Source organism: Salvia miltiorrhiza, chromosome 5 (assembly GCF_028751815.1).
Source record: "Salvia miltiorrhiza cultivar Shanhuang (shh) chromosome 5, IMPLAD_Smil_shh, whole genome shotgun sequence".
NCBI classification, from domain to species: domain Eukaryota; kingdom Viridiplantae; phylum Streptophyta; class Magnoliopsida; order Lamiales; family Lamiaceae; genus Salvia; species Salvia miltiorrhiza.
Window position 1 is genome coordinate 30,138,943 of NC_080391.1, and position 19,007 is coordinate 30,157,949.

At 38.8% G+C, this 19,007-nt stretch overlaps 3 protein-coding genes across 5 annotated transcripts; 1 reads left to right on the forward strand and 2 right to left on the reverse strand.

Annotated features, from left to right (window-relative positions):
* On the reverse strand, window positions 1-8,982 carry LOC131026371 (uncharacterized). The gene is made up of 22 exons (XM_057956238.1): window positions 8,743-8,982; window positions 7,930-8,454; window positions 7,563-7,777; window positions 7,397-7,486; window positions 6,768-6,902; window positions 6,557-6,675; window positions 6,130-6,294; window positions 5,778-5,883; window positions 5,522-5,627; window positions 5,322-5,432; window positions 4,441-4,604; window positions 4,232-4,349; window positions 3,387-3,611; window positions 2,820-3,010; window positions 2,567-2,734; window positions 2,354-2,459; window positions 2,051-2,188; window positions 1,446-1,604; window positions 906-1,112; window positions 570-764; window positions 422-493; window positions 1-316 (listed from the first exon to the last, which is right to left on the reverse strand). Exons 1-22 carry the CDS (start codon window positions 8,788-8,790, stop codon window positions 158-160), a joined length of 3,522 nt encoding a protein of 1,173 aa, XP_057812221.1. The 5' UTR covers window positions 8,791-8,982; the 3' UTR covers window positions 1-157.
* A 4,870-nt stretch (window positions 8,983-13,852) lies between these two features.
* Window positions 13,853-15,087, forward strand: LOC131025786 (uncharacterized). The gene is made up of 3 exons (XM_057955573.1): window positions 13,853-14,377; window positions 14,482-14,634; window positions 14,824-15,087. Exons 1-3 carry the CDS (start codon window positions 13,853-13,855, stop codon window positions 15,085-15,087), a joined length of 942 nt encoding a protein of 313 aa, XP_057811556.1.
* Window positions 15,088-15,831: 744 nt separating this feature from the next.
* On the reverse strand, window positions 15,832-18,880 carry LOC131026401 (epimerase family protein SDR39U1 homolog, chloroplastic-like). 3 transcript variants are annotated; one of them, XR_009102280.1, is made up of 9 exons: window positions 18,384-18,872; window positions 17,743-17,853; window positions 17,576-17,651; window positions 17,276-17,390; window positions 17,107-17,151; window positions 16,971-17,021; window positions 16,779-16,881; window positions 16,311-16,454; window positions 15,832-16,070 (listed from the first exon to the last, which is right to left on the reverse strand). XR_009102280.1 is itself a non-coding variant. In XM_057956278.1 (9 exons), the coding sequence occupies exons 3-7, from the start codon at window positions 17,640-17,642 to the stop codon at window positions 16,831-16,833; spliced, it is 333 nt and encodes a 110-aa protein (XP_057812261.1). In that variant the 5' UTR covers window positions 17,643-17,651; window positions 17,743-17,853; window positions 18,384-18,880; the 3' UTR covers window positions 15,832-16,070; window positions 16,311-16,454; window positions 16,779-16,830. The 3 variants fall into 3 exon arrangements, 1 of the variants encoding a protein (XP_057812261.1); XM_057956278.1 differs by having other exon boundaries at window positions 17,276-17,394; window positions 18,384-18,880; XR_009102279.1 differs by lacking the exon at window positions 15,832-16,070 and adding an exon at window positions 16,156-16,245 and having other exon boundaries at window positions 17,276-17,394; window positions 18,384-18,873.
* Window positions 18,881-19,007: the final 127 nt, after the last annotated feature.

Sequence of the window (19,007 nt, forward strand, 5' to 3'; positions counted from 1 at the left end):
TGACTTTGCAATATATAATTTTATTAAAGAATAATCGTTTTACATACAAAAAGAATAAATATGAATAAAATTAAAATTTGTGATCCATGCAAGCCATGGCTTCTGTTTGGGTTTAAAAAAGTTGAAACTGGAAAATCCGTTTTGAGTAAGATGGTGACTAGAAGTATATATATGAGGATGAGTCGATTCTGTTTGTTGTGTCTCTTGACAAAATAGATCGAGCTTCAGTAATTGAACGTGGTGGCTCCAAATTTTTCTCCTGCAAAGCATTTCCTAGCAATCTCTGCATCTGAGATGCATATGTATCATCCACAATCTGGAAATGGAAATAACAACACTAAATTGTCACACAATCTGATTGTAATAAAAATGCATCATCATTGCTTTAGTGTCAAGTTTTCTGCATAATACCAACACTTACCCCGAGGGCATGATATGATCCGGTATACCATACTCGGTTCTCCTTCCTTCCTTCTAGAAACTTCAACACAATCTTTAAATGTCCAGAAAGCCACATAAGTCAGTATGTATTTAAGCTCAATCAAGCAAAGAGTTAAGCTGTAGCTTACTTGTCCCATTTTGTCCCAGAAAGCACGGGTGATTGCAACAAATATTTGGCTTGTAAAAGTTTCATGCAACTTGGAGATGCAATCAGAGAGTTGTGTGCTCAGAAGTTGCATCCTCTCACGAATCTGAGCTTCACCGTCAGCTTCTTTTGTTTCTTCCAAGATCCTTTGAAGTCGGGTGCTCTTGTTTGCTAGCATCTGGAAAGATTTACAAAAAACTATCAAGTAAAATAAAAGAGGCAACACTAGCAGTCTAGCTATATACTTTGCAATTTGGTGGATTCATCAATCATTTATGCAAGTCTGGAAGGGGTAGTAAGCTCAGAAATCACTGCTTACATTGCCGGCAAGCTTGACTACGATGGCTTGAATGTAATTCTTATATTTTGTTCGCAGAAGAACAGTTATAGCATTCATCTGCTCTCCAAAACTAGTTTTACTGTCTCCATTCGTGGGCAAATAAGAAGCCCATGATTTCAGTTTGTCCTCAATCCTACAATGCAGAACATCCAGAATTCTCTTGATTGTGTTCAGAAAAATTCCAAGCTGCCAAACGCAAAAAATCAGGAAATCGAATCAGCTGCATTCATATCAATTAAGATATTGATAGGCAAAAAAAGTTGATTTTCATATGAATTAAAGCTTAGATTTTGATGCTAGTACAAATAAAACCAACCCCAATTAGGCAATCTAGATGACTACTTCTAACCATAAAAAAAAATTGGTTTTATATGCTAGTAAGCATAAATTGCCAGTCGAAAAGGAAATAAAGACTGACGGATGTCAAAAACCAAGGTCGGCATCTGATAAAGTTATTGATTTAAGATATTGAAACAGTGAAGCCAACATTTATTTGGTGCCTGCGCCAATTGAACTCACCTGACTAGGGATGGTATAGTGAGCCGTTGATTGCCTCCTTGCCAATTTCTGGACCTGCATACCAAGTCTTTTTGGTATGCTATCTCGCAGAGGGGTTAAAATATCATGGTATTGCCGTTCCATTGCTTTAATTATAGCCCTTTCCACATTTGCAGCGGCCTTTTAATCAACAGTTAGTGAAAAGGACACGATTAGGTGCAAGTCAGTTCAATAATATTAGCCAGATAAATGTAGCAATATTATACTGCCTCCGTCCACAAAAACTAGTCCTCGTAAGGGATGGCACGAGTTTTAATAAAAATGGTTATTGTATTGTAAGTGGAGAAAGGATCCCTCTTAAAAAGTAGTGTTTATAATGAAAATTAATTGTATTGTGAATAGAGAATAGGGCCCACTATGTGATAAATGAGACTAATTTTTGTGGACATCCCAAAATGGCAAAAAAGAGACTATTTTTTGTGGACATCCTATTGGCTGCTTATGTTGACCGTTTTAAACGCAAGAGCTCCTAGCAGTATCAGCATCTTCAAATATACAGCCAATTTAGCAAAACATAGAACTCACATTTTCCAAAATTTAAGTCTCTGACAAAACATAGAACTCACATTTTCCAAAATTAGTGTGTATTGAGGCCAGCGATTGATAACGACTTCATATTCACTAAGCATTCTTGCCAACTTCTCAAACATTTCCTCGGCAAAAGGGGACGTTGAATATTTGGTAAATACTCCGGACCACGGAACCTACAATAGGAAAATCCATTTGCAATTGTCATAATTATTAGCAGAATAATAATATAGTAGCAATGCACATCCTCCACTGAAATTATGTTTTAACATTGACTTTTGTTTAGAAAACAAACAATCAGGTGAACCGGATGGCACAATCACGATAGTCAAGACGTTAACCTTTTCTGCTTTGCAAAGATCAAGCAACGTAAGTTGTAAATCTTGTATCCAGACCATGATGTAACCATGGAACAAGTCTTTGGAGTCAACACCACCTTGGACAGTGCTGGCCACAGAAGTTCACATTACATTAGTACGAAGTTTAAGAAAGTTGTACCGGTAATTCGATTTTGTGGGGTAACTTGGCTAACTTAAAGGTGTGTGTTTATAAACCTGATATTCCATAGTTCAAGATTCCTCTCAAAGTCGGACATTGCTATTAAAAGGTCATTCACATGTGGCATGGGACTTGACGGGGGCCATATGGCAAGGAAGCATCCCAGTCTCTTGCTTAATTCTGTGTTGTAAACTGCTGAGGTTATGGAAGACAGTTCTATTGAACTGAAAAAAGAATAAGATGCTTTTGTTATCAGAGTTGTTATTTCCATAGGGTATATAGGAAATATGCTGATTATAAGGTAGGTACCTGGGAAATATATGCTGATTGTGGATTTTGAGGTCAGTCTGGATTTCATTGCCAATGTTGATGCAAAGATTCTTCATCTTCAAATAGGCTTTGGTGATGGTATCAGAGTCCATAACAAAACCCTCTGAGTTGCTTGACACAAACTCATCAGTCTCCATCATGTGTTTTCGGCATCTTTTCGTTGCTGCTGTCTGGAGGAAAACATTCAACTCACTAAACATATCCCACAGGTACAAAAATGAAGTAATAACAGCAGTAAACTATTCCATAATCCATATTAGAAAATATAGGATAAAACTTATAGATATGGCTTTTATTGTATGTCCTTTCCCTGCATCTCTTATATAAGGATTTAACAAGTCCAAGTGAAACTTAAATATACAAGTATCTCCCACTAAAATTTTTGTTTCTGTCAATATCCAATTAATTCAAATTTCAATTTAAGTTGTGTTGGGTTGATCTGGTTCCTTAATAGCCAAACATAATTTCCACCAACTGAAAAGATAAGCATGTTGACAGGTTTTGATATTTCACTAATAACATGTCGTAGTATAAACTAAGAGTTACCTTTAGATAGTTTCTCAGCATAGTCTGAGCATCTTGAACAAGAATGTCATGTAGTAAGGTATAAACCTGCACAGCAGGAGCTAGTGCAGGCGATGCAGTTTCTGATGTTGGAGCTGACGTATCTGCTAAGCCGGTTGGATAATTATCATCTAATGACTTGTAATTCTGGAAGGCCTCAGCCAAAAGCCTTTCGACTTGGGTCTCACAATCCAACAAGATGTTTTTCTGTGAATCCACAAATTCATAACAGTTAACAAGAAGTTGAACAACTTAAGTAATCCAGGTAGGACAACAAAAGCAACAAATCAAGAACATAACTGAAGACTCAAGAAATTGTCACTTGGTAATTTTAAGTATGTTGCAAAACTACTTTCAGAAGAAAAAAAACACTATGGTTTTGAACTGGAAAGCATCTGTGCTCATCACTAGGCCTCTTATAATTTCTTGAGATACCACATCTTCTGTTAGAGCACCAAATTCTTTCTAAATTGTGGTATATTCTTACATATTGTAATAGTCCAAACAGAGAATGCTCATTCATTACAGAGATTCACAAAACTGAGATATCTTTATCTTCCAATATAATCCTCTCAACATTGGTTGAAGAGGCATGTTCGAAGAATCTGTTTTAAGTGATTATAGTCGGCATCAAAGAAGCTTCACTGGGAAGATAGCACTCATTTGACACTGAATACACATTTTTCATGTCAAAATTTTGCACTGCCAAAACAAAAGGAGTAAACCCCAATAGACCCTCCCGATCAATTTCAGGTCCTGTTTGCACAAAGATATGTTTGCTTGGAAGAATCGACAATCTTTAGCAATGTTTTTGTTATCATGCTCACCTCTTGTCTTGTTAAATTTCTCTCACTTCTTGCCTTCAGGACTGGGACAAGCAACTCATGCAAAATCTCTAAGCATTCTTTTGTAGGAGTGGCAACATTCATGACATATGAGAGGTATCTGTATAACATTCAAAGTTAATATACCAGTAAACAAGTCACTTCATTTCCCAAGCTGGAGATGAGATTCACGAGGCAGTAAATGTTTATACCTTAATTTAGTATAAGAGTCGGACACTCCATAATACTCAGAAAATTCTGTCAGTATCCACTTCCAAGGCCCATTTATGCGTAAATTTCGTGCATGAAACTGTTGAGCCCGCATGGCAGCCTCCAGAAGCAGATCATATGCTAGGGTCTCCACAATAGATCCACTCTATCAGATCACAGTGGAAAAACTACATGTTAGAACACTTCTTGAAAGTAATAATTTTCTATTTGAAAACTGGAGATGTATGAATCTATTGTTCAAAGAAACGTACTCATACTCCCATTGAAGAAATGCCACTAGATAATATATTAGAGTATTTGAAATAGAGGAAATACAGACTTATAGAAGAATTTTAACTCTAGAATACTGCCAAAATATTGCATAGTTCATTTATCAAAACCAGAAAAGACATACTCCCTCCGCCCTGTAAAAATAGTCCTAGGAGGGAGTGGCACGGATTTTAATCATTGTAGTTGAGTGTATTGTGAGTGGAGAAAGGAACCCACCATAGGGGTAGTGTTAAAGTGGATAAAGGGACCCACCTTAGTGGATGATGGGATTTAAGTTACATTAAAGTTGGGCCATATGTTACTGAGGGTAATATGTATTGATTTGTTGGGTTAGTGTCTATGAATGGAATATGAGTATCTTGTGAACGTCCCAAAATGGAAAATTATGACTATTTTTAAAGGATGAAGGGAGTATGCATAGTATGTATGTATTTTACAAAGAAAATCAACTCATTCCTCCCCAGTGAAGAAATGCCACTAGACGGTATATTATGAAAGAATTCAAATAGAGGCATACGAACTTATGAAAGAATTTAACTCTAGAATACTGCTAATATTGTACGTAGTACATTTGCATAAATGGTAAGGATACCTTCATAAGCACTGTCTCATCACTTGTAAATGTGCTTCCAATGGAGAGCAAGACCTTACCAACACATTCTTGATCACTGTGGTAGATTGGCCACCACCGAACTCTTTCATTCTACAAAAGTTCAGTTAATGTTAGAAAAGTAATGGTTGATAACAATATCTCCTGACAATGATCAGGCCAGTTATAAAAAGAGCACTTACAGGGTTATCAGTTAGAGAAGAAATCGGAATTGTAGCACAACCTTGAACGTTTTTCATTGCATCCTGAATTTCAAGTAGAAGAGCATCCCCTTGGCTCTCGGGAAAACTGAAAGCCAGATTCTCATTAACATTTCTACTGTGAGGTTTATATCAGAAAGACTGGTATGATCTTAACAGATGGCTATCTAGAATCAAAATCTTGCAATTTCATGATTCTGCATTATGATCACAAAAGAATAAGTAATCGCCAACTTACAATTCATGGTATTCACCAGCTCCGGGCCGAAGTGAGATGGCAGAACCTGCTTCAGCTTCAATATCTTCAGCTGAACTTTTTAGTTGAATCACACACCATAATGATTCTGTAGATAATCAACAATAGCAAACCTACTTAATCTACAAGTTCCAGATCTGCTAATCATAAGTTAATACTTGATAAGATGCTTGAAACTCAATTCCAAGATCTCTCAGTTCTGATCAGAAAAGACTTTGCTTGTTGAATAAGCCAAGTACTCAATATTTAATGTTCTATATCAGAAAACATTATGTATTCTGTTCCCATGAGGAGCAATTAGGGCTCAAGAGACTTCAAAGATTCAGAGACATACCTTCAGATGGAAATGATAAGGGACTGAATTTAAGAGTATTGATTCTGTGTTTTACTATCGAGGAAACATGACGGACATAGTCAGCCCCAGCTTGCAGGTAAATAGCACCTCTCATTGAGTTTGTATTCTTTAACTTCCTTCTCGGTATTATACGGAGCTTTTTCACTGCAAAAGAAAAGTTAAACGATGTTATATTTCTCTAGGTATTTAAACAGAATTTAGCTTTTTCTAGAACTGAAAACGATTTTGAACACTGAGTACACTATTTATAAAACCTCAAGAAAATACTAGCTTACCATAAAAAATCAGAGCTCTCATTCACTAACAGAGAATATGAAGGACAAAGATTATATTTGAAAAGGGCGACGACTATCTGATGGGAAGGCCATACTAGTTATTTAAGAGAGTTGAAGGTAAAGGCTTAGACCTTCCACACGAATCTTCCCAACTGTCTGCTTGACTTTCGAGGCCATTGCTTGTTCGGTGGTCTTGTTATTCATGTCTGCTTGCTGCACACCTCGAGGTTGAAGCAAGAGCTTGTGAAGTCTACAAAAGGGAAAGTCAATGATAATTTCATTATATCAGGTAAGCACGATCCAGGAAATTCTTGCAAATCATAAGTGACACATATGACATACCCAAAAGCATTACGAAGGAGCAGGCACTCATCTCGCAGAAATTCTGGAGCCTCCGCACAACCTCTTGCCCATGAATTCAGACATAAACGAACGCAGGCATCATAAGCAACAAGCGCTTGATATGCATTTTGATTGCTGTCATCATAATGGAGGTGTAGCGTTAAGCGGTTGAATAGGGTCATATTGGCGAAAACATGGACCACCACCATTCATAATGCAATATGCAGGATTGACTAAAAATTTTACAAGAATACATTTCACAGGTGCTTCTAGACTTGGCCAATTAGTACCAGAAACCAATAGATTGAAAGTTATTGCTTTGGATAAGTTCTGGTTCACAGACTGCTATTAATTCCACTAAACGTTTGATCCTGTGGCTGTATTTACATTGATCATTCAGGACGAAGCAACAAATTCAAATAACTATTATCTTCTTTCCACACAAGGTGATCCGTTGGTAATGCCTGAGCAAAGGATAACGACGTGAGACAACCCACTGTGACTTTTGAGGAACTAATTTGAGGGTGCTATATATGCAACCCTGGCGAGCAGGGGAAGAATAGGAAAAAGAGCATGAAATATGCATCAGCAAAATTAGTCAGTGATACAAAACTTGCAAGAAGTATAACCTGGCACAATAGTAGGGTATGTGGTTTACAGAGTTTGCATGGCAGACAGGAGCAGGGTGTTCATTTTCCCCAAGTAATTCTTCGCGATCCCTATAAATAACTGTTATTAAATAACGGAACATGTACAACTAAACCAATATAATGGATTGCCATCCTCTCATCATACCTTTGGCCAACTTCTGTTTCAATCTTCACTGATTTGTTACTTTGCTCTGCAAAACCTTTATCACCCAAAAAGCCCTGCTCTAATTCTTTGAATTGACTATCAATGCTTTTCTCGCTTCCGGCCTCAGAGTCATGAGCATTTCCAATATCCATGAAGGGTGGTGCACTAGGAGTACCAAGTTCAACATTTTCACTCATGTTACCAATGGGAGTACCCTGCATCAAATTGAAAACACACAAACCTAATTAACCTAGAACATTCAACTTAACTACCTCAATTTTCTATTTATACTGAATCATGACTATTTTCTTAGAATTTCTCAGCTCTAGATAATTGCTTTTCTTGAAAACATTAAAGTATCACTTACATAAGCACTGTTAGGATCCTTTCGATCATTCAACCGGAAACTTCCACCACTGCTCTGACCATATCCCCTTGAACCCCATTCCCCATCCGTGAATCTCCTCACACTTCCCGGAACTTCAACCCGAAGATCCTCTTGCAACAACCCTCTTTTAATCGTAGACCTATATTTACTGTCATTTAGTTTCTTGCTAGCACTGAAGTGGAACATATCCTCTTCAAAGCCCCTAATCACCGGCCCATCCACTGCATTATCATCAGAGTTGTTCCCATGTGGGGCAGAGCCCACGCTCTCACACTCATCATCATTATCATCATTGTAATAATCGGACTCATCCTCATTACTTTCAACACTTAGAGTGACGGTGCTGAGGGGTTTTACTAATCCAGAATGAAATTTCAACGGAGGCAGAATATGGGAGGCATAACTGCTCGAATTGTATGCTAATGGTGATCTAGGGAGATGATATTTTGTATCTATCCTCTCAGACAACGGTGATCGAGGTGGATACTGTTCTGAATCTGATCCCTGCGGTCAAACGGAGTTTAAACTTTTACGAATCTTTCAGAATATGGAGTGAAAGTTTCAATCTTCAACATAAAATTTCAAACTTCAACATTATTAACTAGCAAAATTTCCGTATATAGTGGAATAAACACAGGAAATATACATATATATTCTATGTATATTAGAAATTTGCATGCGTCTATACACAAATTCATACGCACCTCAACTTAAAAAAGTGAAGAATTATAAGATGATGATGATGATTCAGAAAGGTTCAAAGAATATGTTGGTGGGTCATGAAAAAGTTACCTTCTTGATCCAGTTAATGGCACTTTCATCTAGCCCTTCCGTGAACATTTCAGAAGTACTTTAGCTTCACAGACGATCACCTCAGTAGGTGAGAGGATTTGGAGATGTTGAAGAGTTACGCACTCCGCTTACTGACTAAAGATCTTGAATATAGAGAAGAGAGAGGTGGCTGTGAGAGAGCGTCGTCGGTGGAGAGCTGGCTGGATTTGTTCACAAAACAAAGCCCAACGGCTAGTTTGAAACTGGAGGTTGCTTTTTCGTTCATTAGGTAATTATTTATTTCCAGTGGGTCCGGCCGTCCAAAATTATGCCTTCCTTTTCGTTTTCCGAGAACCTTCCAAAATTAAGTCTTCCTTTGCTCCAAAAATATTATGCGGCTTTTAGAGCATTCGCAATGGTGAGCCTTAAGTGGGTGCAAATGATGGTCCCCACTACTATTGCATTCACTTTCTACAATGAGAGAGCTCACTCTTGGCTCTCTAGTTTAATTTTTTTTTATGTAAAATACAAAAATAGGGATAAAAAAGGGAGGTGGCAACACGTGCGGCGGCTTGCACCCGGAGCGCTGGGGCGCTTCAGTCCTCTGCACCGCCGGTACGGCAACGGGAGCGGGTGCAATAAATGGGGGCTCGCACTGGCTATTGAGCCCCATTGTGGATGCTCTTAGAAGACCCGTATAAAATAATGAAAATTAATACTAGTTACTTTTAAATATAATTGTAATAAATTATATTCCCTTCCTTCATCAAAGAATTTTTTTAGGAAGGAATGACGTAAATTTTAAGAAAAAAGTTGTTAGTATATTGAGGGTGGAGAAAAGATTGTTGAGTTTATCAGAAGTGGTGAAAAAAATATTGTAATTATAGTCCAAAAATAAGTACGTAGGAAGTTTTCTGTGGACGTCCCAAAAAGAAAAAGTAGTAAGTTCTTTCATAAACGAATGTAGCATTTAAAATTAATTATTTTGGATGGAATTATCTCCGTTCTTTCTCTTGTTACGTACGTACAAAATATATCGGCTATCTTTTTTTTCATTACTTCTGCATTCCTTCTCTCTCTCTGAAACCCTAGTTCCGTCGTCGCGCCTCCACCACTCTAAAGTATCTCTCTCGAAATATATATCTTCATCGCTGCTTACTCTCCAACAAGCCCCTCTTTCTTCGATTTTCTTTGTTGCCTCCATTGATTCATCTACTCCTAGAATGCGGCGAAACATGAGTTTTATGAGTTCCAGCAGTTCAAGGAGTTCCAGATCTATGAAACTCATGAGATGCAAATTCAAAATTGGTACGAAATTATACCATACGTGCCAAGATCTATCGTATGAAATGGAGGAATGGAAGGGGCCAACGCTCTCATTAGCATCATCCATATCGTCCATACTAAGATCTGTCGAGACAAGGACTGGTACGAACGGTTGCTAATGGTTCCATTTATGCCAGTCGCCGATATTTGACTATCATATGTAAGGAACGAGTGGAACGAAAAATAATTTTGTTCCAACCATGAAGAGTCTACAGCCAAAGACGAATTTGATCAACTGTACCAAGTGCACAGGACTGGGGTGAGGAAGAAATCAATCTCCAGCCTGTAAGTCTCCAGTCCATCACTGTCGCACGACTCACAAAGTCTTCCTCCAGTACAAGAAAGTGAATGAAATGATGAAAAATGATGATTTAGTTTAGAGAATTAGTTAGATTTTGTGTTAGTTCATGTTTTTTGCGTTAATTTGTTTATATGATTTGTAATTGTATTGTTTGGAAATTGAAGAAAATGAATAAAATGTTAATTCAGATTTTGTTTATCAATTATAGTTTGATTTGTCACTACTAAAAAAAAGCTCATAGATAACGCTCAAAAACCGTTATCTATGTGCATCCAAGAGTGTCAAGAATAGACATGTTATCTATACATCTAGATATGATTACACTCAATAACCGTCATCTATTCGCTCATAGATGACGGTTTTTACATAATAGACGTCACTTTAAAAGCATCATCTATGAGCGTTTATATAACGATAATGTCATATATATGATAAATAGACGGCGTTTCTGATGAAGCAAGAAATAACACCCAATAATTAAACATATAAGAATATAAAATAACACGAGAATTTAACGTGGTTCGATCTTTGAAGATCTACATCCACGATGATCACCCGAATAATCTCACTATTTTAGGAGAGTTACAAGCACAAGTTAAGTAATCCCTCCCACTTTCCATGTATAAGAGCCCTATTTATAGATGACTAATTGGGCTTAACCCTAAAACCCACGAAACAGAGAAATGAAGCCCAAGTCGGTGGCAAGGCTGGCTCTCGGCAAAGCTGACTCTGGAAGCGCTGGAATCTAGCAATGCTAGAATCCAACAAGGCTGGCGCTGGAAGCGCTGGAATCTGGCAAGGCTAGAATCCGCCAAGGATGGAGTCCAACAAGGCTGAAAACCAGCAAGGCTGGAGCCGACAAGCTGGAGGCCAGCAAGGCTGGCATTTCCACGGTGTACAGCGCTAATGCATATTTTACTTCTCATCAGCTACTCCCCCCAGTCTGGTTGAACCGGGTCTTCTTCGTGTTCAACCGAGGAACTGTTGTGTAAAATCACTGCGATGTTGTTTTCCCAAATAAAGTCCAAGTATCTTAGCCCTGCAGCCCTGTAACTTATCCAAGATTGAATAATTATAAATTTACAAAGTAATCGATGATAAAATATTACACCCCTGCCAATATACTTAGAATAACAACAAAAATAACAAGAATAAAGAAACTCCCTTTCGAATGTGCTCATTGAGCCACTATTTGATTGTTACCATTGTGCTTATGGCCAACGACCCTCCCTTTATGTTTGAGTTTTCTCTCCAATAGCTCGCGGTTGAGGCAACTTCTAAAATTTAATGCTCGCGCTAAGCCAGCATTGGGATCCGGACTTAGGTAGCTTCTCAAACTTAATGCTCTTAATGCCCATGCTAAGGCAGCTCTGGGAGTTTGCGCTTAGGCGACTTCTAAATCTTAAGTGCTCGCGCTACCACCAGCATTGGGATCCGGCGTAGGCAGCTGCCCGTTCTAAGCCAGCTCTGGGAGCTCAAACTTAGGCAGCATCTAAAAAATTTTAACCCTCCTGATGCCCGCGCTAAGGCAGCTCTGAGAGCTCGCGCTTAAGCGACTTCTAGGTCCAAAGTGCTCGCTACTACCAGCATTGGGATCCGATGTAGGTAGCTGCCCTTGCTAAACCATCTCTGGGAGCTCAAACTTAGGCAGCATCTAAAAAATTTTAACCCTCCTGATGCCTGTGCTAAGGCAGCTCTGGGAGCTCGCGCTTAGGTGACTTCTAGGTCCCAAGTGCTCGCGCTACTACCAGCATTGGGATCCGGTGTAGGCAGTTGCCCGCACTAAGGCAGCTCTAGGAGCTCGAACTCAGGCGACATCTAAAAAATTTAACCCCATTTCCTTAGATTTTAAATTTTTTATTCCTAAAAAATAGGATATCAGAGATGACGGGGGTATGCACCCCCTACTCCCCCTAGTGTCGTGCGCGTACTTTAGAAGTAAAACACGATTGTTGAAGACCCGGTGAATAAATAATAGAAGACCAGGTAAAAAGCTGGGCTGGAAATCATGGAAACTTTTTGAATCCCATAGTCGAAAAAATAAGAGTATTATACATGAATATTATGTGACCCTGTTAACTCAACATTCTTGAGCCCTTGTCAGCTCGAAAAATCCCATAAATAAAAGGCATGGTTGTCACATACGCAAAGCTATCGTGTGCCCCTCGGCTTCAGAACAAATGTTGGGCTGCCATGTTCCCCTCAATGCAAGAATAAGTGTAGGGCTGTGAATCTCTTCCCTAATTCCAAGAAATAAATTCAGCCGTGAGCCCATGCAGGACTGCCATTCATTCCTTAATTCAAGAGTAAGTGCAAGGTTGTTAGACGCCTCCCAAGTCAAGAATGATGCATGTCTGCCGTGTTACTCTCAACTTAAGAATCGAAATGGACAAGCACTTGGCTGTCGCGTGCTTCCCTCAGTTGGTTGCAAAGTCCCCTTTGCGCTGAGAAGTCCCTCATATGGTTATTACATGCCCCAAGAAACCTCTGCAATGCTGCTATTGCTTCCTTGTGTCACTGTTACTCCACCATTTGTGTTATCCTCCCAACCAAAGAAATTGCATCCCTTTGCCCCCAAAAATTTATTCGAAACATTCTTGCTCTGAAACTATTATGGCTGCTTCCAGAGAATCCCCAGCTCATACCCGAACAGAGCTCCCTTTTTTCTCGAGTCCAGCCCGCTGCATATACTTCATCAACAGAGATCACAAGACCAGCGCACTTTTCTTTCATGAACAACATCGGGCTGTTGCGTGCCACACACCAGGGCTGTCACGTGGCCAAAGCTGTCGTGCTACCCTCGCATGAGACGCCAAGTTGGACGTATTGCTACACCATGGTTAATAGATTCATAGAGCTAGAATTTACCATCGCGCCGAGAAGACTTATACAGGGTTGTAATATGCCCCCTTTAATTTCGAGAATTCCCATTGAAAAGGGTGTAGGGCTGGAACGTGCCCTTTCAATTTTGTTGATATCAGAGCCCAACTTAAACCCAAGTTATAACCCCATCATTAAACTTGTTTAATGTTCGAGTCAAATAGGGTTTTGAGTAACTGAATCTTGCATGTGATAAGAAAAATCTTTATTGCGACGCGCAAAGAAGCAATACCCGGAGGGCTAGAAAATAGACAGAGCTATCACGACTTTAAACAAACAACTGTCCCCCACACTTCAAAAAACCAAAACATAAATCTTCCACGTCCCCCGGGAAACCTACGAGGAACAGGGCTGGAATACCCACTACCAGGCCATCGTGCCCCCATATCCTGCTCTCAAGGAGAAAAGAATCCAAGCTTTTCTACGACTAAGAAAAAACAAATTAAAGAAGTTAAATGTATGCAAAGAGGCGGCAACTCAATTTTTTTACCTCCAAATCTTTTCATTTCACAAATTTGAGTACATTTTCAGTTTTCCCCCCAAAACTACTCTATAAATCTGCCATCAGTTGGTAGATTTTTACAAATCATCTTCAGTTCCAAAAAAACAAAAAAAACACACACTATGGTGAGCAAATATCTCTCTAATAAAGATAAGAACAAGATAGTGCAGTTTTTTCTTGCAAACTTGAAGAATGAGAAGCCTAGATATGGAGCCATGAAGGAGGCTGCATCCCTCTTCAACTCTTCCCATCGCAACATTACTTGTCTTTGGGTGGCTGCGAAGAAACAAAAGGAAAATGATGAGGAAATATATCTAACAAGTGCCAAACCAGGGGCTACTAGAAGAAAAAGAGTTAGCGTCGACATAGAGCTAATTCAAAGCCTAGAGCTACACAAAAGATCAACAATTCGACGACTTGCAGTGAGGATTAATCAAAGCAAAAACACGGTTTGGAGGTGGGTAAACAAGGGGCTGATCAGAGCGCATTCTAGTGTTATTAAGCCTGATCTCACAGCCCCAAAAAAGTTTCAGCGACTGCAGTTTTCATTAGAGGCATTGGAATTTGATCGCACTATGTTGGCTTTGAAGTTTAAGGCTATGGACAACACCGTTCACATAGATGAAAAGTGGTTCTACATCACAAAGGTAACACATAGATTTTACCTAACACCGGCTGAGGGAGATCCTCACCGCACATGCAAGAGTAAGAGTTTCATAAAGAAGGTAATGTTTGTGTGTGCCGTTTGTAGGCCAATATTTTCAGATTCGGGGAATGCTTATTTGATGGGAAGATTGGAATCTTTCCATTAACGGAACAAGTTCCTGCCAAGAAGAACAACAAAAACAGACCAGTGGGCACACTAGAAACCAAGGAGGTCATGAAAGGCTGCTTCATAAACAAGGTATGCAAAAGACCTAAAGTATGTATGCAATGTGGAAGTGCTATGTAGCTTATTTTGAAATGAATTTAAAAATGTTCTTTCATTTTTGTTGTTTCAAAACAGCTTGTACCAGCCATAATTGCAAAGTGGCCTGCATTTGCAAGTAAAATGATCTATATTCAGTAAGATAATGCGAAACCCCATATTCAGGACTCAGACCCCGATTTTAGAGCTGCAGCCACTGCGCAAGGATTCGATATAAGAATAGTTCATCAACCACCAAACAGTCCGGACGCAAATGTGAACGACTTGGGATGGTTTAGAGCTATTCATAGCATTCAAACCGAATCTACGTGTTACAACTGTGATGATCTTGTCAAGGCAGTTGAAGAATCTTATGCACAATTATCTCCCCATACACTAAACAAAGTGTTTCTAAGTTTGCAGTCATGTATGGTGGAGATAGTGAAATAAAGAGGTCATAATACATACAAGATCCCACACATGGGGAAATATGCACTAATGAGAGCAAACCAGCTGCCAAAGAATTTGGAAGTGCCTATGGAATTGGTGGAAGAGTGCATTAACTACATGAATGAAATTGCACTGCATTTGGTGCAAGAGCTTGTGGAGAAGTTGGGATATCCTTTTCCACAACAAGGGCTAGCTACTAAATGAATTCCCACAGTTAATAATATAGGGCTACTAGTTTTATTTTGTTAAAAACAAATGCTATAGAATAGTGGCCTGTTTTAGTGTGCAAATCACACTACTACAAAAACGCTCATAGATAACGGATAAAATCCGTTATCTATGACCCCAAAAAACCGATAAGTATAGTGGTGATATCTATGATATGGTCATACATAACGGTTTTATTACCGTTATGTATAGTAGTATAGATAACGGTATGATGCGCTCATACATAACGGTACATAACCGTTATCTTTAACAATTATACATAACGGTTCCTACCGTTATGTATTAATGATATTACCGTTATGTATTAGAATTTTTAAATTATTTTTTTCATCATAGTTAACGATTTTTTGCACTTTTCATAACGGTTTTTACCGTTATCTTTGATAGAAATACATAACGGTTTTTTTGCACTTTTTATAACATTTTTTTTTGCATTTTTTATAATTGTAATATATTTTTTTCAAATTTCCTGTTATTTATCTCAAAAATTAAAGAAATAATTATAAAACAACAAAATAACATTGCCATCGATAACATATATTATATAACATTCAAAATATTCATACATTGTCATCCAAATATTCACAAATATCACATACATTAATGTCTAACAATTCTTCCACCATATAAGCACTAGATTCTTAATATCGCCCAATTTTATACTAACTACACCACCAGGGACAAAAATAGCACCATCTTCTCCATGGAATTAATATAGTTTGCTTCTTCTTATTGAAGTAGTCCCAGAGGCATACCTGTATAAATTTCAGAAGAAAAAATCATGATTTTTTACCAACTATATACATCCACACATAATGAAACACTTTATTAAGCACTAGATTCTTAATATCGCCCAAATTCCAGTCTTGACATTAATTTATTTCTCAATAGTTCAAACGGCATTGCATCTTTTGATGCTAAGCATGTTTCCTGCTTAGCACTTGTGTTAGTTTCAGTCACAATATATAATAATATATAATAAAGTTTGACCAAACCTCAAAGAAAACTCTTGTTGGGGACACAGGCATGGCATACAGAAATGTTGGATATTGTGCTTCTAAGAATTGAACTTTATGTTTCCAGTAGTCTCTATAATCCATAAAAACCATCAGGCTGGGATCGTATGGATTGTTTTCCACCTGAAAAAGTAAATATGCGAATATATAAATGGGTTATACAAAATGGTGATCGTGATGTTGAATTCAAGAAAGTACTATCCAAATCTTCTAGCTAAGAAGATCAAACAACAACATTCAACAGTAGCAAGTGTTAATGTCAACACAATTAGTTGAGGTTTCAATTTGTTTCACCGTATAATGGCATCATGTATATTTAATATAAACAATGATCAGATAACGGTGCACCAGCAGCAAGAATATTAAAATAAAGTCATTAGAGTTGGTGGAAGGTACTGTATTAGATAACAGAAACTTTGATATTTTACACCTTCTGAACATTCCTACCTCAACCTCGATGCCATAGGCTGTCTGGACTGAAACCCTCGGACCCCCAACCTCATACTCTAGGAGTTTCCCTGAGGCTGCCCCGGATGCTACAGTTGCAAGCCTGTAAATGTGAGTCAGAGGCACAGGCAATGGAGATAACTAAGTTCTTCACAGAGTATACTAAAGTAAAAGAGAGACTGTTGCACTAACCAAAACCTTGGGGCGAAGGTCATCCTGTGTGCTATTAATAAAATCTACAACCTAGAATATTTATTGTTTTCAATAAGCGATTAGCAGATGATTCAAAACTTAAGAAGAGATTTTAACAAGGACGTACAAAATATACCTTAGAAGTTACTTTAATCCTGCTTTCCTTGATCTCTTTCTTGATCTGCAATATGGGCTTCGAGATTAATGTGTGCACAGAAAAAATTGTGGTGGCACTCTGATGTCTAACTAGATTATGATGTGAGATGTAGCAGAATCATTCTGAGGAAAGTCGTAGAACGGCATACCTCGGGTGACCATCTTGTGCTTATAGGCAATCCGGCCAGATTTACAACAGCCGTAGAACCTTGAATGCAGTTTCTCCATTCTGGTTCCTCTGCTATTTTAATTCCTGGATAGTCCCTGGCTATACATAAGAATGAAATAGAAGTTCATTGAGCTGTTACATTTTGTGTCCCATCTCACAAATCAAATAGTGCTAAAACACTCAACTAACCAACTGCTTTTATGATCAGATAAGGTTTTTTGCTCGTGCAATAAATCAGTTCGGTGATCATGGATATGAAGTCCCTAGAGTCTACACATACCTGCAAGCAATCTCTGCACCAATCTTTTACCTATGAACCCAGTGGCTCCAGTTACTGAAACGATCATCTCATCTGCCTGCTTCAAAAAGGCCAAGTAAAACATGTCTGAAATATACATATTAATGGACCTTAACATGCGATTTTCCATTACAGAGTACAGACTACACCTGCAGGGAATCACAATGTTGCCTTCACACTCTACAAGTCTATGGCCTCCTGAAGCTTCAATAATCCTTTCCACTTTAGTGTTGAGATATGATACACCTGACTCGACACACCTAGGAAATTTAATATGAGTTACAAACCTATAACTGTGACCAGTATGAGTTACAAACCAATATAATGAACTGAACAAGTTTCACAGCAAGCTTCATCATATGGGTACAATGCTTTACATCAGTTTTCATCACATAAATGGACAACGTTACACAAATCAACAATTTCGACGCCAACTTCACTTGAAAACACCACGCAGCCATTCATCTCACAGCTCACAACTGACACACATATATATATCAATCATCATACTAATAAAATTATGCAAATATATAAATGTTATAGCTATATATTCAGTTACCTGACACAGAGAAGACAAAATGACCTAATATGCAGATTCAAAGATAGGAAATCGTTTACACATCAGCAAATATAGCTTCAGAAAATTAAAAAATTTGAGCAAAATAGCTTCATATAATTTAAAAAAATCGAGCAAAAGCCCTAATCTAAATCATATTGTTACCAACAAAGTTCAAAAATTAGGGATTTGGAATGAGATTTGCGTAAGGGATGAATAAATTAGGGATTCTACCTTGGTGGTGGCTATTGTAGAAGGCGGCGGCGACAGCGGCAGCTCCTAGGGTCTGCGATTGAGAGCTCGACCGACGGCGGCTGCTAGGGTTAACGGACGGAGAGAGAGAGAGACGGGTGCGGTAGGTGGCAGACGGAGAAGCAAAAAGCTCGATCTGCTGCTGCTGCTGCGAGAAGAGCGGCGTCAGCTGAGGAGAGGGGTGCTCCGCCGCCCGATCTGCTGCTGCGAGAAGAACGGCGTCAGCGGAGGAGAGGGGTGCTCCGCCGCCCGATCTGCTGCTGCGAGAAGAGCGGCGTCAGAGGCGACGCGACGCAGGGTGGGTGGGGGGCGGTCACTGACTCACTGGCATCGGCGTCCGGTTGCTCGTGCAGCGTCGTCCGGGCGGCGTCACCGGGGGGAGCTTGGGGGGAGGCGGCGGGTGTGTTAAGAGTGTTAAGAGTGTGGTGCAGAAGCTTGAAAAACTTGATTAAAAAAAAGAAAAAAAAAATGTTAATACATAACAGTATTGAGAGGCGCTCATAGATAACGGTTGAAATAACCGTTATAAAAATATGCTCATAGATAACGGTCGGCTTAACGGTTTTGTAGTACCGTTATGTATGAAACTAATAGATAACGCATATA

What these genes read in the sequence shown, in the direction of transcription:
- LOC131026371 (XM_057956238.1), bottom strand. Translation starts at nt 8,790, where the DNA reads ATGTTCACGGAAGGGCTAGATGAAAGTGCCATTAACTGGATCAAGAAG. An exon ending in ATACCCTACTATTGTGCCAG is followed by an intron (nt 6,903 to 7,396) that starts GTTATACTTCTT and finishes TTATGATGACAG; the next exon opens with CAATCAAAATGCATATCAAG. An exon ending in GATCATATCATGCCCTCGGG is followed by an intron (nt 317 to 421) that starts GTAAGTGTTGGT and finishes TTCCATTTCCAG; the next exon opens with ATTGTGGATGATACATATGC.
- LOC131026401 (XM_057956278.1), bottom strand. Translation starts at nt 17,642, where the DNA reads ATGATCGTTTCAGTAACTGGAGCCACTGGGTTCATAGGTAAAAGATTG. An exon ending in GCACAAGATGGTCACCCGAG is followed by an intron (nt 17,152 to 17,275) that starts GTATGCCGTTCT and finishes CCCATATTGCAG; the next exon opens with ATCAAGAAAGAGATCAAGGA. An exon ending in GGATTAAAGTAACTTCTAAG is followed by an intron (nt 17,022 to 17,106) that starts GTATATTTTGTA and finishes TAAATATTCTAG; the next exon opens with GTTGTAGATTTTATTAATAG.
- LOC131025786 (XM_057955573.1), top strand. Translation starts at nt 13,853, where the DNA reads ATGGTGAGCAAATATCTCTCTAATAAAGATAAGAACAAGATAGTGCAG. An exon ending in AGTGGTTCTACATCACAAAG is followed by an intron (nt 14,378 to 14,481) that starts GTAACACATAGA and finishes TGCCGTTTGTAG; the next exon opens with GCCAATATTTTCAGATTCGG. An exon ending in AAGGCTGCTTCATAAACAAG is followed by an intron (nt 14,635 to 14,823) that starts GTATGCAAAAGA and finishes CCCCATATTCAG; the next exon opens with GACTCAGACCCCGATTTTAG.